Source organism: Stegodyphus dumicola, chromosome 1 (genome assembly GCF_044657685.1).
Source record: "Stegodyphus dumicola isolate Sdum_Otavi_A_Nest chromosome 1, ASM4465768v1".
Lineage (NCBI taxonomy): Eukaryota > Metazoa > Arthropoda > Arachnida > Araneae > Eresidae > Stegodyphus > Stegodyphus dumicola.
Window position 1 is genome coordinate 131,542,259 of NC_140768.1, and position 12,445 is coordinate 131,554,703.

Below are 12,445 nucleotides of genomic sequence, written 5' to 3' on the forward strand. Positions count from 1 at the left end.
GTCCAGTTCAATTTACCTTGGGCTACCTACTATAATATTGCCTTACAGTTCATCTGTTCTTCATTTGCTTTGGGTTCAGTTTATCTTAGGCCATTAATCTGCACACAATGTTTTTGTTATTTCACCTTTTCTTAAAAAATCATAACTATTTGCTTGCATTTAGCTGAAAAAACAATTTTTCCCCCTTTAGATTTGCTAATTAGAAATAATACACTTAAAAATAAAAAAAGAATTTTGTCCAGTTCCAAAGATTAAACAGACTGAATAGAAGAAATACATCAGGAATAAGGGCAGAAGAGACCAGTTAGATATAACTAGAAGTCCTTGAGATCCAAGAACTTAATTAAAGAATTCTAAAGGAAGAGCAACTGATGATTTCAAAGACTTTCATTTAGGAAAGTCGCATATTTTCACACTTTTCATAACTTGCCATTATCTGACCCAACAAATATTAATCTGTATGAATAATCATTCAAATAACTATGTTTTAACAGAAATTTTTAATCTAATAAGTCAATAGCCATTCAAATGATGTTGAAATATTTATATATAGTCGGCACCATATATATAAATGCATTATAACACTGGTACCTCTTCAATCATGCAATCCCCCCCCAAAAAAAAACTGTACAGACAAAATAAGGCACATGTCTCTTATACAGTCTTTGAGATTACACACAAAGGCCATCATATATATATGGCATGCAAATCACTTCAACCCACTTCACATTTTTCTATAATACAGTTTTTAAAAGGGTTTACCAACTTGATATTTTAATAATTAGTAAACTAAGTGAAACTCAGCAAAAGGCCAAACAAATTTAAATATATAAAAAAAAATAACTTTTTTATTCAGCTGACAAAAATAATTCATTGTAGGAAAATTGAATATAATGACAGCTTTCATGTAAATTACTTTAGCATGTTAAAACTGTAATTTATGCCACACAAAATTTCTTCAGGAAATGATTACATAAATGAAAATTCCAACTTCGAAGATTTTATCCCCTTCCTAAAAAAAGCACAGACATAATTATAGCTGAACAACAGTACTCTTCTATTTTCTAAGTGCAAATATTTTTACTTAAAGAAACACAAAATGCATGAAAAAACTTCACAATGGAAGCAACATACAACATTATAAATATTAAGAAAGTGCAGGAAAAGTATTTAAACGTTATGAAATTCTGGCAGTAAGAGAACACTCCCACTTAATGGTGTCAGCAAAGGGGGGGGGACCACACACACACACATTGGTATGCACTATTTAACATCAATATATAATACTTTTGATAATTTTTATAGACATATTTCTAGCATTTAAAATAATACAACTTTGTAAAAAATTACATGTTATTACCAATTAACCCTTTGGGTGCATTTGATGACTTCAACTTGTCATGCATTTGTTTTGACGAAGTTATGGATAATGAATTTTAATCGTCATTCAAACTAGGACAAAATTAAACATGTACAGTTTTGTTCATGGTGAAAGTGATTGGTATCAGTTATAAGAGTAAGTTTCTTCCAGTACTTCAGTGAAAATTTAACAGAAGAATTTTTTCAAATAAATTCATACCCTAAGGGTTAATCACTGGTTTTAAAATGCTATATTTTGTGAAATACTGCAAACAAAATGTACTACAAGAAATGCAAGCAAAAGTCTTCCAAAAGTTTAGTTAGAACATTATAAATATTCCACATATGTTCTTACTGTTACACATTACACAACACAAATTCAAGTAATACATTCTGCTTCTACTCGAATGTGCTACAATTTTTCTCTTCTGATGGTAACCAAAGCAGCTGTAATGTGATTTTGAAAGTTCCTCTGATGTTACTGACAGTGGAGAAAATCAAATTTTTTTTTAACATAACCCCAAAGGGAAAAGAAAAATCTGATGTAGACACTACATGATTTCTTTTACGGCCTACTACATTACATATATTTTTGCTATACTTCATTTAAACTTATTTCCTCAACTTAATTGACTTCTTGAAGGCAAGTCAAAAATGACATCAAATATTGGAAATTTGTTAAATTAAATATCCCGGTGCATTTTTGTCATAATGGGAGTCGCGTGGTTTTCCCCATGTGTAACGTGTATACGAGCCAGTTTCCCTTAGAAAGTTCTCCATGAAGGCATCCCTCCCCTTAGGCAGATAGCCCTAGTGTGCTTTGCCATAATTAAATTAAATGCATCATAATGGGAGTCAAACTTCTTATGATCTCATTTTTTCATAATGAGTATAAAACTTTCCCAAATATAAGTATAGGAAATTTATATTTCATTATTTGTCAAAATTTATTTTATTTTACTATATTTTTAAAATTAGATGTTGCAAAACATGAATATTTTTATCATTTGAAACACTTTTGTAACTAGATGTATATGACTAATGATTGTAAAAATAAAAGTTGGGTAAGCCTTTTTGAGCCGGGTAAGGCTCTGGGTGTGTATGCACATATATACGTACATCAGTTCTGCTGATTGCAATAAAAATGGGAGGTGCGCAACTAGATGTTTTAGCAATCCCATATACAAAGTTTTTATGTTCTACACTTAATCATTTTTGAATTATGTGACATACATACATCATGGAATCCACTTTAAATACATTTTACAATTAGTTTTTGGGAAAAAAAGTTTACAATTAGTTTTATTCTGTCTGCACATACAGACATCATACCCCTCCAAAAAATAAATAAAAATTAAAAAAGTAATAAAAGTCCAAATGGATTTGGAAATGGTCAAAATAGACATTTCTGTTGAAATATGACATCCGATATTTTTCGCAATTACAATACTTCCTTTACTTTGTACAAGGAAGTAATAAGTGGTTTGGTTTATTTGATTAAGGCAAAGCACGCGAGAACTATCTGCTTAAATTAAGGTTTTTTTTTTAATTAAAGTTTAACCCATTATTAAGAAATGACATGGTTTCAAAACTAAATTAATTAAATTTTACATGTATCTGTATTCTGAAGAACAAATACTTGTATTGAAAATAGAATATGTTTGAAAATGAAAATTTCTTATTAAGTAATTTTTATACTCTATCATTGTGCTAGCTGACATGATTTATTCCTTCATAATATTATGATCCAAGAAAGAATAATTAAAAATTTCAATGTTTTTCATGGCACTAATAATGAATTAAAAAGATTTGATATAATATTAATAATGAGGAAATGAAAAAAAAAAGTTGCTAATGGCAATTAAAAAGAAATCTAAGAACTAGTTTAGCCTTATCTTTTCATTAGCACTTCTTTTGTTTCAGTAAAAACACGATTTTAATGAGAAAAATGTTTTAAACATAAAAATACAATTAATGTACATGCTACCTTAACAACAGCAATAATAACAATAAACATTTATGTTTATTATTTCCCTCACAATAGTAAAGATAAGATGAACATTAAATAAGTTACAGTGTTACTTTTTAAAGCATTTACAGAGAAAAAATTCTACAGTTGCTATTTCTTTTATTGCTGTATAAAGCCAATATATAATTATTACTGAAAAATACATTTCACAATATTTTTTTTTTAATGTCTTACCTAAAACTTGAACGTTTTGGCACATGAGCATCCAAATACAATGCAAGGATGCCAACTAATTGAGCAGTATATGCTAAAGCAGCACTAATGCCATATGCTGCATCAAACTGATGCCTATCACTCCTTGATAGACTGTTTCTAGAAATTCCTTGAATGCGAGACGAACCTATAGAGAGAGTATCAAAATTACAGGTTATAAAACACTTTTACAACAGCTTTCACTAAAAGAAAAAATAATGCACAAGATTTTAGCAATTCAACAATGATAGTTTTCCATTAAAATTTTCCCTATAAAATTATCAATGTTTTGAAAATAATACTTAATTTTTCTAGAATTTTTTACTTGTTTCTTCCAACTTTAAACTATAATTAAACAACATGAAAAGTCTAATTATACTTTAAAAAAAAATCACTACTGTACATTAATTAAAGAGTTTGCTAACATAGTTATATTTTGAAATTGGAAAAATTTAACCTTCATATGATTGTTTTACAGAAAACCTATATTTACATTCATTATCTAATATCTGCTAGGGGGGAAAAAATACTACCTTTGTGATTTGGCATAGATAGGTTAATTTAGAAAAATCAAATATTTAATACAGCTCATAATATATGCTAATGCTAGAACTACATAGGTATATGAAATTCTTAATTTAGAAATATAAATGTGACTGTTAGTTGGTTTGTAAATTAAAAGGGAGCCTGTCACATTATTTACATGTTAATTGAATCATAAACTGAATTTTACACACAAACACAACCAAAAAAAAGCTTTCAACAATTTCAGGGAAATTTTTTTTCATTTAAGTTTTCAGCACTTGATCACTCAAATTTTGATCGTTATTCATAGCAAATACATACAATACTAATAAACATACTGAAACAAAGGATTTTGTAAGCTCTATGAAGTAGTCTACAGACCAGCATTTCCCAAAGTATGGGTCGCAGAAAAATTCAGTTGGGTCGTGGCAAAAATTGTAAAAACACAAAAAATCTATAATATTTTGCTCTAAATTTAATATTTTTCGAAACTTTTCAAGTACTGCAGGTGGCAACCCTTTACAACCGCTTCCTACCGGACCATTTAAATTCAGATGCTCTGATTGGCTGACTTCGATTTGTCATTCCGTGCCTTCTCTGGTACATGCGGCGTAAACTCATGTGTAACAAAACAAGGTTATGTTTGAATTTTTGTTGCCTATTTTATTTGACAATAGTTATTATTACCTATTATTAATAGCAACTCATATTTGTAAGTAATAAAAATACTTTTTCTTATAAATCATTAATAAACTAATTCTTTTTATTAAAGCTTTCAACCTTTTTTTAAAATGGATAAATGATTAATCAAGAAAACCATAGATTTAAATGATGATGATCAACCAAGCACAAGCAAAGCTGAACATCATGATCATGAAGAAACTGTGCCTTAAGCACCTAAAGCAGATATACAGCGCCAAAATAACACGTGTAAAGCTTGTTATTTTGAACTACTTGGACTTGCAACTATTACTACTATTTGGACTCGCAATTATTGTGACAAATATTTACGCTTTGGGTTCATTGCTGGCGGCAGTCAAAATAATTTGCCGCTATGTGTTATTTGCAATGAGCAACTTTCAAATGAAAATATGAAATCGTGAAAGTTGAAACAGCATTTAAACACACTCCATTCTGAGTACCAATTAACATTTTTACTGATAAGAAAAATAAACCGATTGCCGCTTCCCCCCCCAAAAAAAAAAAACTCTTACCTCACCAGTCAAATAAAAACCTCACTTTGACATCTTTTGAAATTTTTAAATTAATAGCTGAAACTGCGTATCCTTATAGTGCTGGAGAAAAATTAATACTTCCCGCTTTGTCGCAAATAATTTATACAGAATAAAGGGAAAATGTTTATTTTCGGCGATACCATAATCAAATAATACAGTTAAATGGAGAATTGATGATTGCGTGAAACATTTAGAAGAAGAACTGATTGCTCAAGTAAAAAGAGCAAGTTTTTTTCCCTTGCAAATAGATGAAAGCAGCACAGACATCGAGGATAATGCAATCTAATGTGTTTTATCAGATATATTGATGAAGACACTATACAAGAAAATTTTTTGTTTTGTAAAAGGCTACTCACTAGAACGACCTCAGATGAAATTTTTAAGGCTACCAATGATTTTTTCACTAGTCATGGTATTGATTGGATGAAGTGTGTTAGGCTAAGTAGCGACAGAGCATATGCAATTGCAGGCTGTCATAAAGGTTTGTTTTTACAAATTCAAGAATTAGCAATTAATTGTGTATGGGTGCACTGTAGTATCCATAAACAAGCATTGGCGGTAAAATGAATGCCTTGACTTTGGAAGAATGTGTCCAGTTTGCAAACTACATAAAGTTTCGTCCATTAAATAGCAGACTTTCTATCGAATTATGCAAGGAAATGGGGAGTGATCATTAATACCTCCTTTTGTATTGTAATTCACAATGGCTTTCAAAAGGAAAGGTTTTAAAACGTTTGTTTGAGCTAAAAGACGAAGCCTTGGTATTTCTGAATGAACAACCACCATTTAAAAAAGATGCTATTTTTCCATTTAAGGATAGACTCCATGATTTCGAGTGGCTAATAAAAGTAGCTTATTTGTGCGACATATTTGCTACATTCAATGAATTGAATTTAAACTTCCAAGGCCTTTGTTTAAATACTATCAAAGTATCGGAAAAAGTCGCTGCAATAATTAAAAAAATGACTTTCAAAAGGAAATTTTAAATCTTTTGAAACATTACATAAATTTATTAAAACCATTTAAACTACGATGAAGAAGATTTACATCTTGAAACACTATCAGTTTCAATTCAAGAACATCTTTCGAAGCTAATAAATAGTTTTAAAAACTACTTTCCAGATATTCCTTCAAATAATATGTGGATTAAAGATTCTTTTTCTGTCGATATTGAAAAGGAAGAGATGCTTAATTTTAGTGAACAAGAAGTTGATAATTTAACTGAAATTCATTCGAGACCGATCTTAAAAAAGGTGTTTGAAACTGTAGCACTAATTAATTTTTGGTCCAGCTATCAAAAGGAATATCCAAGCGTAAGCGAAAAAGTGATACAATTTTTAATGCCTTTTTTCACCACTTATACATGTAAAACTGTGTTCTCAGCCTTCGTGTACTTAAAAAATAAGTATCGAAACAGATTGGATATCGAACCTTATTTGAGAATAAAATTAACATCATTAAGTCCTAATTTGAAATTACTATGTGATGAAAAACAACATCATCCTTCGCACTAAGGTCAAAATATGTAAAATAAAATTTACTTTATTTACTTTAAGTTTTAAATTAAGATAATGGATTGTCTTTAATTATGTTTTTGTTATATAATTATTTTGCAATTTTTGTGTATAAAATAAACAAACAAATAACTTGAATTTTGATTTTTATTAAAAAATAAAATTTGTTTTGTAAATTTTTTTTTTCTAAGGTGGATCATGAAAAAATTTTTAATCTCGTACTGGGCCACGGTCAAAATAGTTTGGGAAACGCTGCTATAGACAATAAATACCATGCCTTCTAAAGAACAAATGAAACTATGCATAGGTGGTGAGTTTCTTCTTTGAAATGAACATTGTATGGCAGCAGTCTCAAACTGGCAGCTCGTGGGCTGCAACATTCAAATTACTTATTTGTTACAAAAACAGTATTGCAAGGATTGCAAGACTTTAGTTATTTGAAGAACGAGTTTAAATTTGTTTTATTTCTATTAAAAACGACTATGAATAATGCACCAGAAAATCTATAAGTGGACCTAATTAATTTACACTGTGATCCAAATCTGATCCAAAGATTTGAAGGTACAGATTTTATTACCTTTTATTTGCACTTGTCAAAAAATAAATATGTTCAGTTGCACATTTTTGCACTGTCAGTAACTGCTTTATTTAGGAATACATTTATATGTTGTAGGGTTTATGTTTATTTTAACTAACATTTATTTTAAGTTTAAACTATCTTTCCTGTCAAGCCTTACTTTCCCCTGGAACTGCCAATGCCAGAGTATGTAAATTTTTAGTAGAACGCGCAAGGATTCAAATTATCAGCAGAAGTATTCTGAGTTAAATAGAAAGGAAACGAGTTCGAAGTGCACTTTTCTTACTTCACGAGCACGGAGGTAGTTAGTCAGAAATTGAAGAACCACGCATTTCGGCCTGTGTGCTTGCCTTGGCAATTTGTTAATCTTTCAACGTAATATTCAGAGTTTGCTGAAGTATCAGCGGTATTGTAAAATGCGGTGAGGTTAGTTACGTTTAGAGAGCCGCGTAGTTAGTGACTTGTTAGTATCTCTTTTTAGTTTCTTATTTTTATTTTAACCGCCGGGTCGGCGTAGTTTGTGAGCGTCAAGAGCACGCATTTGTAATTTCTAAAGTTGAATAAAAAGGGACTTAAACCCTTCCCAAGACTCTGTCTAATTTCCAGTTTCAGCAGTCACCACTTTGTTGCCTGCAGGTTGGAGGCGCGCAACTGTACATTGGCGCCCGAACACTTGTCGAACTGAAATGGCCGAAAATCGGATGAAAGCCGTGGGACAACAACAAGAAATGGCAAGCCAATTGGAAGGATTTGGATACCTGGTCCAGACGTTGAGAGCGTCAATCAAGCCAAACGTCAATTTCGACGGAAAAAATTCGGTGGCAATATTTCTAGAAAGCCTAGACAATCACTTTCAGCTCTAGCCTGTGCCTGAAAGACAAAAAGTTGTCATCACCACATCTGCACTAAGAGGACAGGCCGTGCTATGGTGGAAAAATATAGGCAAATTTTTATTAGGGGAATTCGGAAGCCAGACATATACATTTGAAAATTTCAAAAAATTGTTATTAAAGGCCTTCCCCATAGTGAAAGATCGACCAAGGCTAGAAGCCGAACTATATAGTTTCTATCAATGGCATATAGAAGAGTTGACGGACTTTATTCTGCGAAAAATTAAGCTGACGGATATGCTGTATGGGAAGAAACCCGACGCAGAGATTATTGAAATAATCTTACCAAGATTACTACCTGCTGTTCAAGATTACTTTGAAATTAGAAACCCAAGCACATTGCAGAAGCTCTTCGAATTGGTGGTCAAGTTTCAAAATCGCAGAATAGCAGAAAAAGCTGGAGGGTCATCATACTCTCAAAGTATCCGAAGGCAATCTTCAAATGAGCAGACCAGAAATGCAAACTGCTCTTATGGGGGAAAGAGCTATCAAGCTAACTCATCGAACCTCGAAGGTCAAGGCCCAAAAAGGAAATTTGAAAACAAACGTCCGCGTACCCAGAAGGCAGAAGTTGAAAGGAAAGCTTTAAACGAGTAGAGGGGCCTGTGAAAGCGAGGGTCCAGACCCAGGAAGTTTTAAAAAAAACCCTCAAAAAGACACTTAAATACAGTCATCGTAAAGAACTCACGTCTACCAATTATACAAGTCCTGGTTGGCGATGTACCAGTAGAAGCCCTCATCGATACAGGAGCAGAAGGTAATTTTATGAGTGAGACATTTTTCAAAAAGAATTTTTATAGGTTACGATTATTTAAAAACAAAAACACAGAAATCATAACGGCGCAAGGAAAAACCTGTCACTGCATCGGGAAATTATCATTAAAACATACAGGTAAAAGAGGAAAACCTCAAAGTATTAATTTTTTTAGTTGACCTTAGCCATTTAAATGACCATGAAAGTCAAGCCATCGGGAAGTGGTGAGTAATTTTTCGAACTTGTTTTCAGAAAGGCCTAGTAGCTGTCAAATAGTTACGCATCCGATACAGTTAACTGCCGAAAAACCTTGTAGGACTAAACTGTATCGTTATGATAAACAAAAAAACCTAATCATCGAAGAACATATTCAGGAAATGTTAAAGAACAAAATAATAACGCCCATAAATAGTGAGTACGCGAGTCCAGTCATACTATGTAGGAAAAAGAACGAGTTTCCTCCTTCTGATAAAAGGGCTTGGAGGTTTGCTATCGATTACAGAAAAACTGAAAAGTATTACTAAATTCCCAGTTTACCCTTTGCCGGTTATAGAGGAAATTATTAGAAACATTAAATCTACTAGATACATGACTACTTTGGACTTAACGTCTGGCTACTATCAAATAGCTATGAAACCCGAAGACATACATAAAACCGCGTTTATAACAAAATCGGGCACTTATGCATTTTTACGCATGTTTTGGGTTGTGTGGGGCCCCATCAACGTTCCAAAGAGCTATGGACATTGTTCTAAAGCCCGTCCTAGAAAAATCGACTTGATCTAGGAAATCTATCTAGATGATATAATTATAACGAGTAGTACGTTGGAACAACATATTAAAGATCTAGAAGAAGTGTTTAAATTATTAAAAGAGGTCGGTCTTACAATTAATGCCTCAAAATGCAAGTTCGCAACTAAAGAACTTAAATATCTGGGTTATAAAATTCCGCAAAAGGGTATAGAAACTCAAGATTAAAAAATAAAAGCAATCAAGAACTTCCCACCTCCCAACACCACCAAGAAACTTTCTTCCTTCCTTGGGTTATGTTCTTACTATCGGTCATTCATAAAAGATTTCGCTAATATTGTTGAACCCCTGTAAGTAATTAAAAGAAAGAAAAGTAAATTTACGTGGACAGCAGAAGCAAATACTGCATTTGAAAGATTAAAAGAAGCGCTCATCAATACCCCTATTTTGAAATTCCCGGAGGGTGACGAAAACCTGGAAATGGCAGAAGATGCGTCGGACCATGCGGTGGGTGCGGTTCTTATGCAAAATAGCCCTCCTCTGGCATTTTTTAGTAAAACATTGAATCACACACAAAGGAATTATACAGCTACAGAGAATGAAACATTAGCCGTATTAATGGCTGTACACAAATTTCGAGTTTATATCGGCAAAGCGCCAGTAACAGTCTTTTCGGATCATGCGGCTGTTGGTAGACTTTACTCGGGGAAAAACCTAACGCCCAAGTTAATAAGATGGGCTTTAAAACTCCAAGAATATAATCTAATAATAAAATATTAACCGGGTAAGGAAAACAATGTAGCTGACGCACTTTCTCGTATAAAACTGGACGATGAAGGTAATGAACTTAAATGTGCTGTGTTGACTACAAAAATTTTAGATTCTAGAGATACAATTATCGCTGAACTGAAAGCTGATCCTGAATTTGGAAGTATCTATGCATATTTGAATGACCCCGAAAGCTTTCAACACACAGATATCGATGCGATAAGAAATAGAGCAAAAAACTATGAAATAATAGATAATATATTATTTTATACAAAAACAACAAACGAAAATCTCGAGTACAAACCAGTCATCCCAGCCTCACTTCGATTAAGCATTTTGAAGGAATTACACGACGCGAAAACAGCGGGTCATTTAGGGGGACTTTAAAAAGGGTACGCGAGGCGGTATATTTCCCGCAATTATACAAAATAGTAACTGCGTATGTCAGGTCCTGCAATCAATGTCAGTTAATAAATGATATTATTGGGTTGGAGGGAAAGTTCTGTCGTATTTTAAAGAAAATATTTGAATTCATTTATAAAAATATGTGTTTAATATTAATCAATTATATATGCTCCGTTATTTGTTACAACCTGTTGCCATCTTCCAGGTAACCTGTAAATTCCTGTTCTGTAGAAGTTCTCATCCATGGAGTTAAAATAGTCAGCAACTGCCTTAGAAACACTTTCAAAAGACTTGAATTTTTTTCCCGTTAGATAATTTTGCAGAGATCTGAACAGGTAATAATCAGAGAGTGCAATGTCAGGTGAATATGGGGGGGGGGGGTGACTAAGTATTTCCCATCCTAACACATTCAGTTTTTGTAGTGTCACCACTGCAGTATGCGGGCGAGCATTATCATGATGGAACACTATTCCTTTTCTGGACGCTAATGCTGGCCTTTTTTCTTTGATAGCTGCATTCAATTTATCCAGCTGATTGCAGTACAGATCCGTGTTGATGTTTTTTCCCTGTTTCAGCAACTCATAATACACTGGACCTTTCCTGTCCCACCACAAACAAAGCAGTACTTTTCGTTGATGGATACTTGGTTTTGGAACTGTTGCTGATGATGTTCCTGGTTTGCAGTAAGATTTTTTTTCTTTTAATATTCTCGTAAAGAATCCAATTTTCATCTCCAGTAACCAGCCTGTCCAAAAACGGCTCCACATTGTGTCTAATCAGATGTGATGAACATATTCTTACACGATCAGACTCAGACAAATTCTTTCCGTTAATTCATGTGGAACCCAAACACTTTGCTTTAACACAAACCCAAGAGATTTAATGTGATCTCCAACAGTTGTATGATGAATGCCAAACTCTTCTGCAATTTCTCGACTTGTTAAATGTGGATTATTTTCCAACATGGATCGCAAAACATCATTATCGATCTTGGATGGTCGTCCAGATCGAAAACTTTCTTTGAGGCTCAGGTCCCCGGAACGAAATTTGCTAAACCATCTTTGACAAGTACGAACATTTACAATATCTTTTCCAAATACCGCACATAAATTTTTTATATGCAACAGATGCGTTGCTTCCTTTTTGGAATTCATATAAAATGCAGTGTCGTAAATGCACTTCATCTACCGACATGTTTTTCCCTTTAAATATTACAAGTAAATGATGAACGGTAAAAAAGGGCACCTTTTATATTATACAGCAGCTAAAAAAACAAAAAAAAAAAAAAAAAAAAAAACCGATTGACTCGCCAGCCAGATTTTTTTTTTATTTACAAGAAAAATCACCTGCCTATTTAAAATATGACAGAACTTTCCCTCCAACCCGATAATTACAGCCCGGCCGAGTACTTAAATAGCATTCGCGCTATATTTGCGAATGAAATTTT

General features: G+C 32.7%; 1 protein-coding gene across 1 annotated transcript in view; it reads right to left on the reverse strand.

Moving 5' to 3' along the window:
* Atg14 (autophagy related protein 14) overlaps positions 1–12,445 on the reverse strand; it is a 108,824-nt gene that overhangs the window by 18,317 nt on the left and 78,062 nt on the right. Inside the window, exon 7 of the mRNA XM_035350123.2 lies at positions 3,563–3,728. Within this exon, the coding sequence (XP_035206014.1) occupies positions 3,563–3,728 (166 nt within the window). The remainder of the gene's footprint in view (positions 1–3,562; positions 3,729–12,445) is intronic.